At 42.9% G+C, this 15,705-nt stretch overlaps 1 protein-coding gene across 50 annotated transcripts in view; it reads right to left on the minus strand.

Annotated features, from left to right (window-relative positions):
* The window catches only part of LOC137503854 (titin homolog), a 1,065,379-nt gene that overhangs the window by 603,094 nt on the left and 446,580 nt on the right, over nt 1–15,705 (minus strand). For 48 of the 50 annotated variants that reach the window (XM_068231415.1, XM_068231409.1, XM_068231432.1 and 45 more), the window contains one exon: nt 986–1,021. The exons of the other annotated variants lie outside the window; for them this stretch is intronic. In XM_068231415.1, the coding sequence (XP_068087516.1) occupies nt 986–1,021 (36 nt within the window). The remainder of the gene's footprint in view (nt 1–985; nt 1,022–15,705) is intronic. 50 annotated transcript variants of the gene reach the window in all.

The raw sequence follows: 15,705 nt of genomic DNA on the forward strand, positions 1-15,705 counted from the left end.
CGGGTCACCTCCAAGGCAACCACTGGATAAGCAGGCCGGGAGAATTGTAACCTGACCCAGCTCAGGGATAAGAAGTCGTTCTCTATAGATAGAAGGAAATGGGGATACACCCCTCCACCCAGGTAGAGTAAAATTAGTTAAAATTGTTAAAAAGGGGGAAGTGGGTGGACTCACCTCCCTTCTGAAAAAGTGGCCAGACAACGGGCAGGTTACTTCAAGTTTAAAGTAACATTTATTATGAGCTCCAAAAGTGCAACGCGTTTCACGGGTAACAGTCCCACTTCTTCTGGCTCTTGACCCGACTTTGCTCCCTCCAAAAATTGCTTGCCTGAAGAAGCGGGACTGTTACCCGTGAAACACGTTGCACTTTTGAAGCTCATAATAAATGTTACTTTAAACTTGAAGTAACCTGCCCGTTGTCTGGCCATTTTTTCAGAAGGGAGGTGAGTCCACCCACTTCCCCCTTTTTAACAATTTTAACTAATTTTACTCTACTTGGCGCCTCTGTTGTTATACCACATAATACTTTTCTCCTGTGTTGCTGTTACTTAAAATAGGCAGTAAAAAGCTGATGGAACTGACAGGTTTTTGACTAGTCCATCTCTTCTTGGGGGATTCTCAGTATTTAATTTATTCTTTACAAATTAAATACTCCCTGGAAATAATCTATACAAAGATTCAGGCCCCACCACCTATTTTCACACTACTCTGGCAGTTGGACTGAGCAACTGCTGTTCACAAAATTCTTTTGAAAATGAAGAAAACCCCGAGAATCCCTCATGAGAAGATGGAATAGTCCAAAACCTATCAGTTCTGTTAGAATTCAACTACCTACTGTAAGCGACAGAAACATAGGAGAAAAGTAATTTATAGCACATTTTACTCTGGGAGAGATGTACTTTTTATTTATGTATTTCAAATTTCATTTTTTTTCTGGGATAGTGGCCCTTTAACCAAATGGAGTAAGCTGAAGAAAATAACTTACTTTTCTCTGGTTTCAAAGCAGCGGCTTCCACTTTATCTAAAAAACAAAATTCATATTTCCATCGATCTACTTGTTTTTGTACAAGGCAGCTAAATGAATTTGTTTAAAATGATAACTACAGCATGTGCAATATACTCAGGGACGAGGCTTAGAAAAGTCTGTCAAAAGGCAGTCAATAACAATGCTGAAGAGAATGCTATAATGAAGCACTGAAGAAATGAAAAGTAAATTATTTTTAAATTGTGTATCAAGGTTTCAGAACTGCAAAGGCATGGTACCATCCAGGGAACAAAACCATTGATCGCTGTTATCAAATCAAAATCTAACACAAGCTATGTAGAATATGTGTTCTTCTTAATAAAAAGTGCATTGAATAAGGCATTTTCTAAGTATTTCTGTCTTTTTTAATCCAAGGAAGTTTTTTTCTATAAGTATATTTTAAGTTTGCTAGCCAGAGTTGTGTTATGCAAGTTTTTTCCTTGGAAATAATAATAATAACAATAATCAGGTTTCTGTATATACATTATCATTGCAGGGTTTTGTTTCTGATGTTACAGTTTTCCAGAATTGGTAACACAGACCTGCCACTTATTTCACCAAAGCAAGGAAGTGTCTGTAATATATAAAACATTCTTACTTATTGAACAGTAAGAGCCAGTGAAATGATACTTATAGAGATGAGCAGTTTGTTTTTCATTAAAGGGACACTTAAGCCAGCAATAAAAAAAAATCAGTTTTACTTTCCTGGGGCTTTTATCAGCTCCCTGCAGCCGTCCCGTGCCCTCGCAGTCACTCGCAGAGCCTCCGGTCCCCCGCTTCCAGCTAGTTTTGTTTTCGCTGACAGGCCCAACAGGCCTGACCACGCATATTTTTCTTTGCGTTCCCGTCTGCAATAGCATCCTGCGACTGTGCAGGATCCTATTGAGGACGGGAACATGAAGAAGGATACATATGGCCAGGCCTGCGCAGGCACAGAAAGCCCGCCTACTCCCTGTCAGTGAAGACAAAACTAGCTGGAAGCTGACATCTCTGTACAGCAGACCCTTTCTTGCATGTACATTTCCCTTGGGCTAAAGTGGTGCTGGTGATACTAGCAGATCTAACAGGCACAGATGAACTCTACCTTGTTCTGGTCCCATAGTTGTGGTTTTAAGTTCTGGATGAATGGAAATACTGTAATACTTCTGACTAACATCACAGACACAAGACAAGACAAAGAACTTTTACATTTCTCCAGGCGTACTCAAAGTGCTTGAGCTGCAGCCACTAGGGCACGCTCAGTAGGCAATAGGTGCTGGCTTACTGAACAGGAAGAGACAACATTCAAACCCTAGTCGCCTGTGTCAGAGGCAGAGCCCTTAACCATTACACTATCAGGCCACAATGTTGCAGCTTTTGTTGCTGCTGAGAAAATCCAGTTAATTACACTTTGTGGTTACGGTATACTATTAGCCTCACACAGTTTCTGCACACCCATGATGCAAAGTCTCGTTTGTCCACATCATGGCGTAAACACTGCTTTCTTATGCCTCGCTGTTACATCATTACGTTAGCTCCGCCCATACAATGTTGTGGCCACGCCCACTTTTCGTCGTAGCGCAGCCCCCCCCCAGTCTTCGCCGCTGCGCGCTCCTCAGTCCTCCCCACTTTTCGCGGCAGCGCGCGCCCCCCCCTTCCCATCCCAGGTTGGACCCACAAAAATCTGGTCACTCTATATAAAGGAATTCTCTAAAGCAATTTCAACTATTGATAATAGTACTTATTAAAAAGACATTCAAGTGACCCTGAAGTAAGAGGGATGCAGAGACTACAACATTAATCTCCTTTAAACAATGATAATTGCCTGTCTCTTTTACTTCACCTCTTCTTCTAAAACTTTAAGCCAATTAACAAGAAATGTTGATTGGATTTGCTGCATGCTTGTGCCAGGTGTGTGGTTAAGGCACTACTGATGCATGAAAGATCAGCAAGACACCAGGCAACTTCTATTGTTTAAAAATAAATAAATATGGTAGCTTTCATATCCCTCTCACTTCAGGTATCCATTAAAGGGTACCCGAGCCAAACCTAGGGTACTAGCTTTGCTCTGCATTCTGTGGTGGCTTTTCTCCTAGCATGGATCCCCAGAAGACTGGCGACCATAAATAATTGCCAATCTTATTAGGGATGCACACCTCCTCTAGCAAGTGGGCAGCACGGTGGCGTAGTGGTTAGCGCTCTTGCCTTGCAACGCTGGGTCCCCGGTTCGAATCCCAGCCAGGTAAACATCTGCAAGGAGTTTGTTTGTTCTCCCCATGCCTGTGTGGGTTTCCTCCGGGCACTCCGGTTTACTCCCACATTCCAAAAACATACAGATAAGTTAATTGGCTTCCCCCTAAATTGGCCCTAGACTATGATGCATGCACTACATGATACATACATAGACATATGACTATGGTAGGGACTAGATTGTGAGCTTCTCTGAGGGACAATTAGTGGCAATACAATATACTCTGTACAGCACTGCGTAATATGTTGGCGCTATATAAATACTTAAAATAAATAAATAGCATCAGCACTGCTGCACAGTAGCCACGCTAGCATGACCATGCAGGCGCAGTAAGCCGGAGCTGGGTAGTTCATGAGCAGCTATGTTTTATTGCACATGCAAGGCCGCACTCATCACAGAAGAGGTGCCCACTTCCGATGTGTATGGGGTCCGTGCTTAACAGTGGTAGAATAGAAGACACAGAGGTAAGCCTCAATAGGAATCTGAGGCTTCCTGTCTTTATATAAGTATATATTTCTAAACCCAAGCTTTGGCTCAGATGCACACCTCTTCTGGCATCAGTGCTGTCACACAGTAGCCACACGAGCATGGCCGTTCAAGCGCAGTAAGCCAGAGCTGCTCGTTCATGAGCAGCTCTGTACTACTGCGCATGCATGCTTGTACTCATCACAGAAGAGGAGCGCAGCCCCAATGTGTAGGGGGGTCAGTGTTTGGCAGTGGGGGAGTAGAAAACACCGAGGGAAGCCTCAATAGCTTTGGCGTGGGTTCCCTTTAACTAAATATATGTATCAATGAAATAGTACCACATCAAAACTTTAGCATAGAGATCCCCTCATCCAAAATCACCTTAAACTAACAAGCTATTCTGACAAACAAACGTGAAAAGCTATGATATGGGGAGAACAAACCCAAGGGAAAAGATTGATTCCCAAGTGTGGGCAGTAAGGAAGAGACAGTATTACAGGTTCTTTATTTTATATAATTTATCTGACTGTCCCACAGCAACTAAAGAGTGAAAATGAAAAACTCAAAGTTGGCTACAATGCCTATGCTCGAAACACAGGGGAGAGACAAAGGAACTCAACTTGCCATATAATCACTGATGGACTTTTTGTGAGTGTGAAATAGGAGATGTGGTTCTATGCCTATTTCAGTTTTTGATGTCATATTTGAAATAAGTAGTCTTAATAGTGGGAAATACATTTCTGAAGCAGAAAAGTGGATCAGGGTGATTCACCTGTCAGCAGAATTTCCTCTACACTTTTAAAATCTACTGAACCATTGGAATTGAATTTGCTACATAACTGCAGCACTTAATAGAAGTTTTTTTTTCTATGCTTTGGAATGATGCACTTTCATTTTCATAAATCACATTATTAAAATGACAAATGTCTTTTGCAGAGGTGCTGCTTAAACTGGAAAAATAATAGTGTGGTTTTGCAGAGTAATCCTAGTTAATAGAAGCCAGAAATTATTTATCCCAAAGAGTCCCCCTGTATTAGTTATAGCCAAGCCCTGAAGAAGGTCCACATACAAAAATATTTATTAAAGGAATGCACTACATAAACAATGATTATTAGCTTTGTGTACCAATTGCATGCATATGCCCTTGATCTATAATTCCATCACAATGCATTACCTGTTTTGTCCCTATGAGAGATTTGAGAAATGTTTATTTGCCCTTTTTTCATAAACATTTCTCTGGCTTCTTTTTTTGCAAACCTGATGAACATTACTCGTACACCATGTCTGAGGAGTGTCCTATGACTGCCCCTCTTGCTTCATAGGCACAAGTGAGAACATGAAATAATCTGCCATGAACAATTATCAGAGCTGACTACAGATCAAAAGTAAAAGGTATGCTGAACCCCTTTTGCCAACACATGATGTCTCACACAGTACGCTGCTAGGCTGGGCCTCCAAGAATTGTTTTTGTACCACATCACCGATTCGTGATGAGAATAAAAATGTTAAATCTGGAGATAAGAGAAAAAGTTATTCAACCAGGCCACCTTTTGCTGTTGCTCCATGATCCACTTATGGTGTCCATGTGCCCATTGTAGAAATGTTTGGGTTGAAGGGGTTAGCATGGGCACTCAGCTGAATCTATGGTTACACAATAGTTAATGCAGCAAGCTGTAATTTATTGTGTCTTTCTTACTGATTTTCATTCATGGCCAGCATTACATTTGTTTAGCAATTTGTGTTCCAGTAGCTCTAATATGGGATTTGATCTAATAAATAGAGATGGCCCGAATGGTTCGCCGGCAAACGGTTCCCGGCGAACTTCCGTGGTTCGCGACTATGACAAACCGGGAACTTTTCCGGAAGTTCGGTTCGCCCCCATAGTGCATCATGAGGGTCAACTTTGACCCTCTACATCACAGTCAGCAGGCACATTGTAGCCAATTAGGCTACACTCCCTCCTGGAGCCCCACCCCCCCTATAAAAGGCAGGCAGCATCAGGCAGTGGACTCACTCGTGTGCCTGCAGTAATTGGTGAAGGGATAGCAGCTGCAGACTCTCATAGGGAAAACTTAGTTAGGCTCTTGTAGGCTTGTTAGCTTGCTCCTGGCTGATTGTTATTGCTAAACAAGAACCCCTCAACAGCACTTCTGAGAGCGAATCTTGTTCTTGTGATCAATTTTTGTGTGTGTGTGTGGCCCACTTGCATTATATACAGCCCTGTCAGTCTGTGTCACTGTGCCTGTCTGTGTGTGACAGGTGCACATGTAATACCCATCACTGCATATACCTACTACCTGTTGTTTACTTCAGTGCACCCACCTACCTACGTGAGCGCGTGCAGTGTCACTGTGCCTATCTGGTACCTGTCTGTGTGTTACAGGTGCACATGTAATACCCATCACTGCATATACCTACTACCTGTTGTTCACTTCAGTGCACCCACCTACCTACGTGAGCGCACGCAGTGTCAGTGTGCCTATCCAGTACCTGTCTGTGTGTGACAGGTGCACATGTAATACCCATCCCTGCATATACCTATACCTGTTGTTTACTTCAGTGCACCCACCCACCTACATGAGCGCACGCAGTGTGATATACCACTCCGTGTATACCTGTTAACTGCACCTGTGTGACTGACTGCACATTGTATTAGTCAAGTCAGTGCATACCTTTCACTTCATCCCCCCAAATATTGACAAAACAACAGGCAGAGGCAGGCCACCTGGCAGGTCTGTTCGAGGTCACGCTGTTGTGATTTTGTGCGGCCCGCGACCAAAGTACAGTGTTCAGAAGAAGGCACGTGCCATCAACCCCCAATATTGTCAGGATGTAGTTGACTATTTAACACAGAACACCTCATCTTTCTCAGCTTCCGCATGGAAGCGTGACATATCTTCCTCCTCCTGCTCTGATTTTGGCACCCCATGTAACACTCAGTCGGCCACCACCAAAGTGCCATTACCCCAGGGCTCAGCGGTGTGGAATTTTTTTGTGTGTGTCTGCCTCAGATGAAAGCAATGCCATCTGTACTCTCTGCCACCGAAAATTGAGCCGTGGAAAGACCAAGACCCGCGTAGGGACAGCTACCTTACAAAGGCACATGATTACAAAGCACAAACTGCAATGGGATGACCACCTGAGGGAAAGCAGCACACAAAAGCAAATTCACATGCTGCATTGGAAGATATGCAATTATTTCTCAAAAAAGGCGATACCAAAACTGTACCGTGATGTTGAAAGGCAAGTGGTGTCATCTCCGGCACACATTGTTGGGTCAAGGGACCATCTGACCACGTGGTTTGCAAAGCACGGTCAGGTCTGCCCGAAGACTAAGTCAGTCCCCACACACAGCATCTCTGCCTGCACGCCGTGTGACTGCCTGCCCTAAGACTAAGTCGCTCCCCACACAGCATCTCTGCCTGCAGGCTGCTTGACTGCCTTCTCCGCCACCACCAACAGGGTCCAGGACTCCAGGAGGATACCTGAATTTTTAAGGACAATTCCCCTTCGTGATCATTACCTTGCCATGGAGAAGGGGCTTGTGTATCACAATGAAGGAATGACCGCAGGCTATATGAGTGTCTCGGGGGGGGGCACACCCAAGATAATAAGGTCATTGCTTCATTGTGGACAGACCAAATTTGATCAGCTGGACAGTCACTGTTCTGTCATTCAGCTACCTCAGCCCAGCGACCATATGGGCTTGAAAACCGACACTGCCTGCACTCTGGCCATGGTGCGCACCAGTCCAGCACGGCCATCACTACACAAACAGCTGTTTGCGGTGCGCTACACAGTGAGTTTGGTGTGTCAGTGTGAAGCAGTACACATGCAAGATGTTTTAAAGCACTTTAGGCCTGCAATTAAGCATTCAATGTGATTTTGGCCCTTAAAATGCTGCTTTGCGTCAAATCCAGATTTTTCCCTGGGACTTCTGGCATCTATCCCACTTATCCATGCCCCCCTCCAGGTGTTAGACCCCTTGAAACATCGTTTCCATTACTGTTGTGGCCAGCATAAATTTTTCTAGTTTTCCAAGTTCGCCTCCCCATTGAAGTCTATTGCGGTTCGCGAAAGTTTGCGTGAACCGAACTTTCGCGGGAGGTTCGCAAACCTAAAATCGGAGGTTCGGGCCATCTCTACTAATAAACATTTTTTTTTGCTATCTATGCAAGCTATCCGCTGTTATTCATGAACATCAGAGAGTCCTGGGCTACCACAACGCTGTTGCTGGTTCAGTATTAGTCTTTCACTGGACCACTTTTGGTAGACAGAAATTACTGTATGCTGTTTACACTAGTAGCACAGACAGGGAGCTATGGGCACCAGTGCAAGTATGGGCACCAGTGCAAGTGCAAGAAGGTTATTAATAATAATAATAATAATAATAATACAAACATTTGTGTAGCGCTTTTCTCCTGTCAGACTCAAAGTGCTCAAGAGCTGCAACCCCTAAGACATGCTCAAGAGGCCACCCTGCAGTGTTAGGGAGTCTTGCCTTTAACTCCTTACTGAATAGGTACTGAGACTAGCCAGGATTCAAACCCTGGTTGCCCGTGTCAAAAGGAGTGCCCATAACCAGTACACTATCCAGCCACTACTTTATGATTACTTATATTTAAATCAAACACAGAGGTAATCATTCCCAGCATAGCACCAATGAAAAGCTAATACAGTAGTTGAAGGAAGACTCCTGGTGAGTTCTTCTGATTCAGGAGGCTTGGTGTGGTCACATCATCCATTGCTACACCAATAGGGAACACCCCACAAGACCTGCTTTTTGGTAATGCTTTGACCTTGTAATTTAACAATTACATTTGATAATTGTAATGCTTTTGATTTAATGCCATCAACAGATAACTGTATACTTGTTGCCTAACATATTTCACCTCTTAACTAGTGCCATTGTAATGCAAGAATTAATATTATCACCTTCACCTGACAGTGTTTTTTAATGTTGTGGCTGTTAAGTTCAACTGTTGAGTACACAGAAATGGGCAGTAATTGGAATTTCCAATGAGAGTGCAGGGTCTTTTCTGCTGGTGTACAGTGTGCACAGCATACAGGCTGCTTTAGAGAATTATTTGTAAAAAATGGGAAACTCTATGGTCTTCAAATCTCTTTAGGGGAGCAAAACCTGTAATGTGTTAGAACTGCATTACTGATCATTGAGCAATTAGATTGGAGAAATATTTAATATACAGTATTTAATAGTATAGCTATCCTTTGAATGCAATTTACTGTGCATGTACTAGGGGACACACAGCAGTTAATCCTATCCATGCTCAGCAGTCATTATTCTATGTGCAGGACTCTTTCTTTTGTCTTCAGCAGGTTGCTTCTTATACGTTCCATGTAAGAACCCTCTTCAGCAGTGATAATTGTAATCAGCTAATTATGATTATGTAAATTTTCACAATTACACCCATAAGTAATTATGATTTGTAAATTCAGTTGATTTTGTGTAATCATTTGCAATTTTGCATAATTTTTGAGTCATTTTGTGCCAACTTTAACAGTAAAACCCAAAGCCCCCATACATGCTATTGTCTTCAAAATTGCTACATAGGTTATGGACAATAGTGGGTACAAGACAAAAACATTTTTTCAAAAAGACCTTGTAGTTTTTGGGAAAATCGATTTGAAAAATGTAAAGGAAAAATTGTTTTAAATTTTGTTTAAAAAAACATTTTTCCTTTGCACTTTTAAAATTGATTTTCTCAAAAACTGCAAGGTCTATTTTTTTTACTTGTATCCACTATACTTCTTAACATATGTAGCAATTTGGTAACAATAACATCTTTGGGGGCTTTGCTATTCACTACTAAAGTCGGCATGAAGTTACACAAAAATTACATGCATATTATGCAAAATTATGAATGATTACAATTACTGACAAAATTACGATTTTTCAGAAATTTTGCATTAGGACTTCACATTATAATTGCGACTTTCTATGTGAGATTATGTCTATGTGAAATTTGCTCTCATCACTATTCTTCAGTGCGCAGAATTTCCTCTTTTATGTAGAGGAGTTCATCCCCATGATTTGCAAAAGCAGCTCATTATTTCCTCATGCTACCTATATCCCACTTGTGGAGCAATCCCTCTTTTTCTGCAAATTCCCGAAGAATGTAAATGTTTTGTTAATAAAGTTAGTTAATTGTAAACAAGTACATTGCAGAATCCACTATTTTTTGCGGGTGCACGCTATTATGCAGAAACCGCATTTCTGATGAGCAATCACGGTAAACTTCTGCATTCTCTGATTAGCCTAATACTTCTGAAGTCTTCTGAGTGGCCTAAAATTACCATGGTAATGTGATTTCCATGGAAAAATTCTGCGTTCTCTGATATGTCTAAAATGTCTGTGGTAATGTGATTTCCACTGAAAAATTCTGCATTCTCTGACTGGACCAATGCTTCCGAGTTCCGTGATTGGGCAACAATTAGGAAATCTGAATTCTGCAGAAATTTTCTGGCCATCCATAGAAGCGACAGACAGCTTTTCATCTACCTATCCCTCCAGTCCTGACCAGCTTGAACCTTACAGTAAACACCAAGAGGTGAGCACTTTATTTCAGCCTGCTTGTAAACTCTCTCCTCAGAAATGGCCTGTGTGGGAATAACAGCACACAGAAAGCCTATATAGTTTTCGTACTTCTGTGAAGAAATTGCGATAGGCATCAGTGCATGGTACATGGTATTTTGGTGTTCTTCTTCTAGCTGTTTGGATTTCTTCCTAAACTGACCAAACATGCTCTGCTGAAAGAGATGCTCAGTTTGTCGGCTTCTTCAGTGTATCTGGGGGATTTTTCAGTGTTGGAAGTACAATGTGCCTGTTTCTGGCTACGTGGCTGCTGTGTGTCTGGGTAGAAGTCCAAGTGTTTCAACTGACCCTTACTGGGTCATATAAGAAACTACCTTGGCAGCATGGTGGCTTTCAGATTGTAAGGCATGGTGAACATTCGGCTGGATTCACACTGTGCACATTGTATAATGAAGGCATTTTATTTGTGAACTGCAATGGACATTCCATACGTTAATTCAAAGCCTGTGTGCAGTGAGTTAGAAAGATGCTATCCATTCCAGTGCAGAAATGTGAACAGACCTGTCAAATTGCAAGGGCAGCAGAATTATTCTGAATTGCAACTGATTCACTGTGAATACACTCTTTAAAATTACAGAAATGGCTGGATTTTTGAAAGGTGCGAAGGTTTATTCTTGCTAGGTTCCTCTATCCTTTTCATGACCGAAAGAGTAGAGTGTTCTACATTTGCATATACAGGAACCAAGTCCGATGAAGGCTTATTAGCTGAAAGCTTACTTTTTATTTATCTCTAAAAGCAAGAAGTTTTGAATCAGGAAGATACCATTTATTGGCTAACTTAGAGATGGATAAACAGTGAGCTTTCGACTTATAAAAAGCCTTCGTCGGAAGGCTTTTTATAAGTCGAAAGCTCACTGTTTATCCATCTCTAAGTTAGCCAATAAATGGTATCTTCCTGATTCAAAACTTCTTGCTTTTACTCATGGCTAACACGGTACAACACTTTACTGCTTCTACTATTTATCTCTAAGGTAGCCAATAAATTGGTATCATCCTGATTCAAATCGTCTTGTTTGTCATGGCCAGCACAGCTTTTCCTTCCGGTTCATTTTCCAACATCAATTTTTTTTTCTTTTATGACAACACTAATGTAGCCTCTAGCAATAAAAAAGAAGGACCAATCCTGCACTCAAATGTATAATGCACATTAGGACCATTTCATGCTTCTTTTGTTTAAGGCACACACTCTGTGTTATGCATATCTATGCATTGCGAAATCTGTCTTCTTAAAACAGTAGGAAACTTGCAATAATTCAGCTATAAGTGAACATTTGTGGTTACCCACAATGCACCACTACTGAATATGCAAAGTATCTCTTTTCGCCCCTGTAAGCCAGGCAAGCATTCAGAACCGCTGGTGTATAGCAAACCTATAGCTTTAAATATTACACAGCCACATCAACCCCCATGTAGACAGCCTGTTTCAGACTCTTGGCCCTCATCAGTACATGGTAGGGATTGATATGGCTGTATGGGATAGGGCTTGGACCAGAACAACAGAATACCCAAGCAGCTCAGGGTGACCCAAACCACTAGGAATGTATAGAGGGATAAAAGGTTTCATGGAAGCACATACAGAGCTAATCTTCTGTCACGTGTTTACATATAGCCTGTGTGCCGTGGAAGAAATCAAACAAAGTTGACAGATCAAATTACAGTGACTCATTACTTCCAGATAAGTGAGAATTAGACAGACTCTTCTCTTTAAATTCAGGCATGTGTAAATCTATGCTGTGAAAGAATGTGCACATTTGAATGCATAGAGTGTGCGCTGTATCATTCCCTCGGCTGGATATTGTACTGGTTAAGGACTCTGCCACTAATACAGGAGACCTGGGTTCAAATCTTGGCTCTGCCTGTTTAGTAAGCCAGCACTTACTCAGTTGGAGACCTTGGACAAGACTTTCTAACACTGCTACTGCTTATAGAGTGCCACCTAGTAGACAAATAGACAAGACAAATAACATTTATATTGCGCTTTTCTCCTTGCGGACTCAAAGCGCCAGAGCAGAGCAGCAGCCACTAGGGCGCACTCTATTGGCAGTAGCAGTGTAAGGGAGACTTGCGAAAGGTCTCCTACTGAATTAGTGCTGGCTTACTGAACAGGCAGAGCCGAGATTCGAACCCTGGTCTCCTGTGTCAGAGGCAGAGCCCTTAACCATTACACCATCAGCCAGTGGCTGCAGCTCTGGTGCTTTGAGTTCACCAGGAGAAAAGCGCAATATAAATGTTCTGTGTTTTGTCTCATTTAAGCTCATGAGGCAGGGTGAAACTTTTGCCTCAGGCGGCAAACTTTTAGGGGCGGCATCCGCCTGTCCGTGGGTGCAGGGGGGCCGGCCGCCAAGCTGGAGGGGTAGCGGACAGGACGGGGGTATTGGGCCTAGCGGTGGGGAGGGGGGTCAGACCCCCCCTCCCTCGCCTGGGTCCCCCGATCTGCACTCCCCTCCAGCTTTAAATAGTGAGTAAGCAGCTGGCAGTAAAAGGGATGGGCGGGGGATCACTCACCTCTTCCTCGTTCCAGCGTGCACTTCACTGACGTCACTTCCTGCAATGCCGCCCACTGTATTGTAATTCAGTGGAGCGCACGTTGGAATGAGGAAGAGGTGAGTGATCCCCCGCCTGTGCCTCTTACTGTCGGCTGCTTATTCACTATTTAAAGCTGGAGGGGAGTGCAGATCGGGGGACCCAGGCGAGGGAGGGGCGACCCCCCTCCCCACCGCTAGGCCCAATACCCCCATCCTGCCCGCTACCCCTCCAGCTCGGGAGGGGGGGGTCCGACCACTAGGCCCAATACCCCCATCCTGCCCGCTACCCCTCCAGCTCGGCGGCCCCCCACGGGGGGGGGGGGCATCAATTTTTTCAAAATTTGCCTCAGGTGGCAAAAAGTCTAGGGCCGGCCCTGCATTTAAGTGCAGGTATTATGCAATGCACACAATGTAAACTTAGCATTACTGGCATGCATTTATGCAAAAATGGCTTTCTATGCCATTAAAGGATACCCCAACTGAAATGTGACATAATGAGATAGACATGGGTATGTACAGTGCCTAGCACACTGATAACTATTCTGTGTTCCTTTTTTATTTTTCTGCCTGAAAGAGTTAAATATAAGGTATGCAATTGGCTGACTCAGTCCTGACTCAGACAGGAAGTGACTACAGTGTGACCCTCACTGATAAGAAATTACAACTATAAAAACACTTTCCTAGCAGAAAATGGCTTCTGAGAGCAAGAAAGAGGTAAAAAATGGGAATTTCTTATCAGTGAGGGTCACACTGTAGTCACTTCCTGTCTGAGTCAGGACTGAGTCAGCCACTTACATACCTGATATTTGACTCTTTCAGGCAGAGAAAGAACAAAAGGAACACAGCATAGTTATCTGTGTGCTAGGCACTGTACATACACATGTCTATCTCATTATGTCACATTTCAGTTGGGGTATCCTTTAAGTTATAGAGAACAAGCAGAACTGTATATTTTTCACCAGCAAGAACCTATTTGAGTGGCATGACAAGAATACATGACATATTGGGGGATATGAGGCACAGCTACTGAGCAGAACCTATGCAATTAACAAGCATGGCTGCCCTTGTTCTCACATGTACTTCTGATTCATGCAGAGTGTGATTTCAGAGATAGGTTCACTTTAATTGCAGTACAGTAATTGACTTGTAGAATAGATAACAAGAAAAGGGCAATAGAATCAAAATCAAATTAATATTATTTACAAAAAGCCCCATTGGATCATATTGATTAATACACCATCACATCTAGTTCTTTACATATGACGACTTTAATATGTCCACAAGTTGCTTTCCTAAACTGCTTTGCTGAATATTTTTATTTCTGCCTACTTGTAAATCAGTATACATCCATCTAAAAGTCATTTCAATTATGATTTGCTTGCCAGCCTCTAATGCTCCTGTTTGCATCAAAGAGGAGGCAATTAAAGAATGTTAAAAGCACTTCAAGCTAACAGGTGCTGCCAATCAATACTGCAACGATATCAAGAAGCCTTAGACTAATTAAAATAAAAAGCTAAAAGGAATTTAAAATGGACTGTCACTACAAACATGGGCCAAAAAGCTGTTGCTTCAAATTTTGCAGACACCAAGTATAACAGCAATATGCAGGGCTGTCATTTATTCCTGCTTTGCATGTCAGCTACTGAAATGTATGTAATTCTGCTCTGGGCTACATATCAGGAGTCTGAAGCTGGATAATCAGCAAACCATTTAGATGAGGTTCTGCTAAGCTTTGTTGAAGATTGCCTTCCTTTGGAAGATGCACAGAAATGTGCAGCAATTTGCAGCAACCAAACACTAATTTAATAATACAAAGAAGTACAGTGACCAAATGTGTTTTTTGTTTTTTTTGTGTTTGGGGTGGGGGGTGGGGAAGGTTGCCACGACTCAAAACACTAAAGCATATAACAAAAAACAGAGCAATTTAGTGATATCCATCACCATGAAACAAAAGCTTAAACTACACAGTTATAAAGAAATCCATGGTCTCAAAAGATGGCAGCTGCAGGACCAGCGACGCACATCTGCGTCGCCGGCTGCAGGCTAATTAATCAGGAAATAGCAGCTCGCGCGAGCGTCTGCTTCCTATCAATTCACGGCGGGGGGCTCCGTGAATAGCCTGCGGGCTGCCGATCGCAGCTCGCAGGCTGAATGTAAACACAAGCGGAAATAATCCGCTTTGTTTACATTTTTACAACGCTGCTAACAGTAGCAGTGTTGTACTAGATCAGCAATCCCCGGCAAATCAGCGTCCGGGGATCGCTGTCACATGACAGGCAGGAGCCTGTTAGAGGCTGCACAGGACAGATCCGTTCCTGTGCAGCCTCCAATCTCCGGGGCAGAGAGGGAGGAGAGGGAGAGGGGGAATCCTGCGGTGGAGGGGGCTTTGAGGTGCCCCCCCCCCCCGCCAGCCACACGCATGCAGGAGCGATCAGACCCCCCCAGCACATCATCCCCCTAGTGGGGAAAAAAGGGGGGCGATCTGGTCGCTCTGCCTGGTATTTGATCTGTGCTAAGGGTTGTAGAGCCCACCCAGCACAGATCTTAATAATCAGCGCTGGTCCTTAAGGGGGGGTAAAGGCTGAATCCTGAAGTGCTTAAACAAGCACACAATGTGTATATAAAACATATAATGAATTTTATTAAGGACGTATCCCAAATGATAAAAACAGATGAACTACCAGCACTGCTGAGGAGTAATATACAATATAATGCTCAGTAAACTAATAAATACAAAGAACAATGGAGGTAAGCCAAAAAATTCACCGGAGTACCAAAATACTAGACCAAACTGCCATCCCCGTGCTAGAGTACCACTCTCAAAATATAATTAGTAACAATGCAGCTA

This window comes from Hyperolius riggenbachi, chromosome 4, assembly GCF_040937935.1.
Source record: "Hyperolius riggenbachi isolate aHypRig1 chromosome 4, aHypRig1.pri, whole genome shotgun sequence".
Taxonomy (NCBI): domain Eukaryota; kingdom Metazoa; phylum Chordata; class Amphibia; order Anura; family Hyperoliidae; genus Hyperolius; species Hyperolius riggenbachi.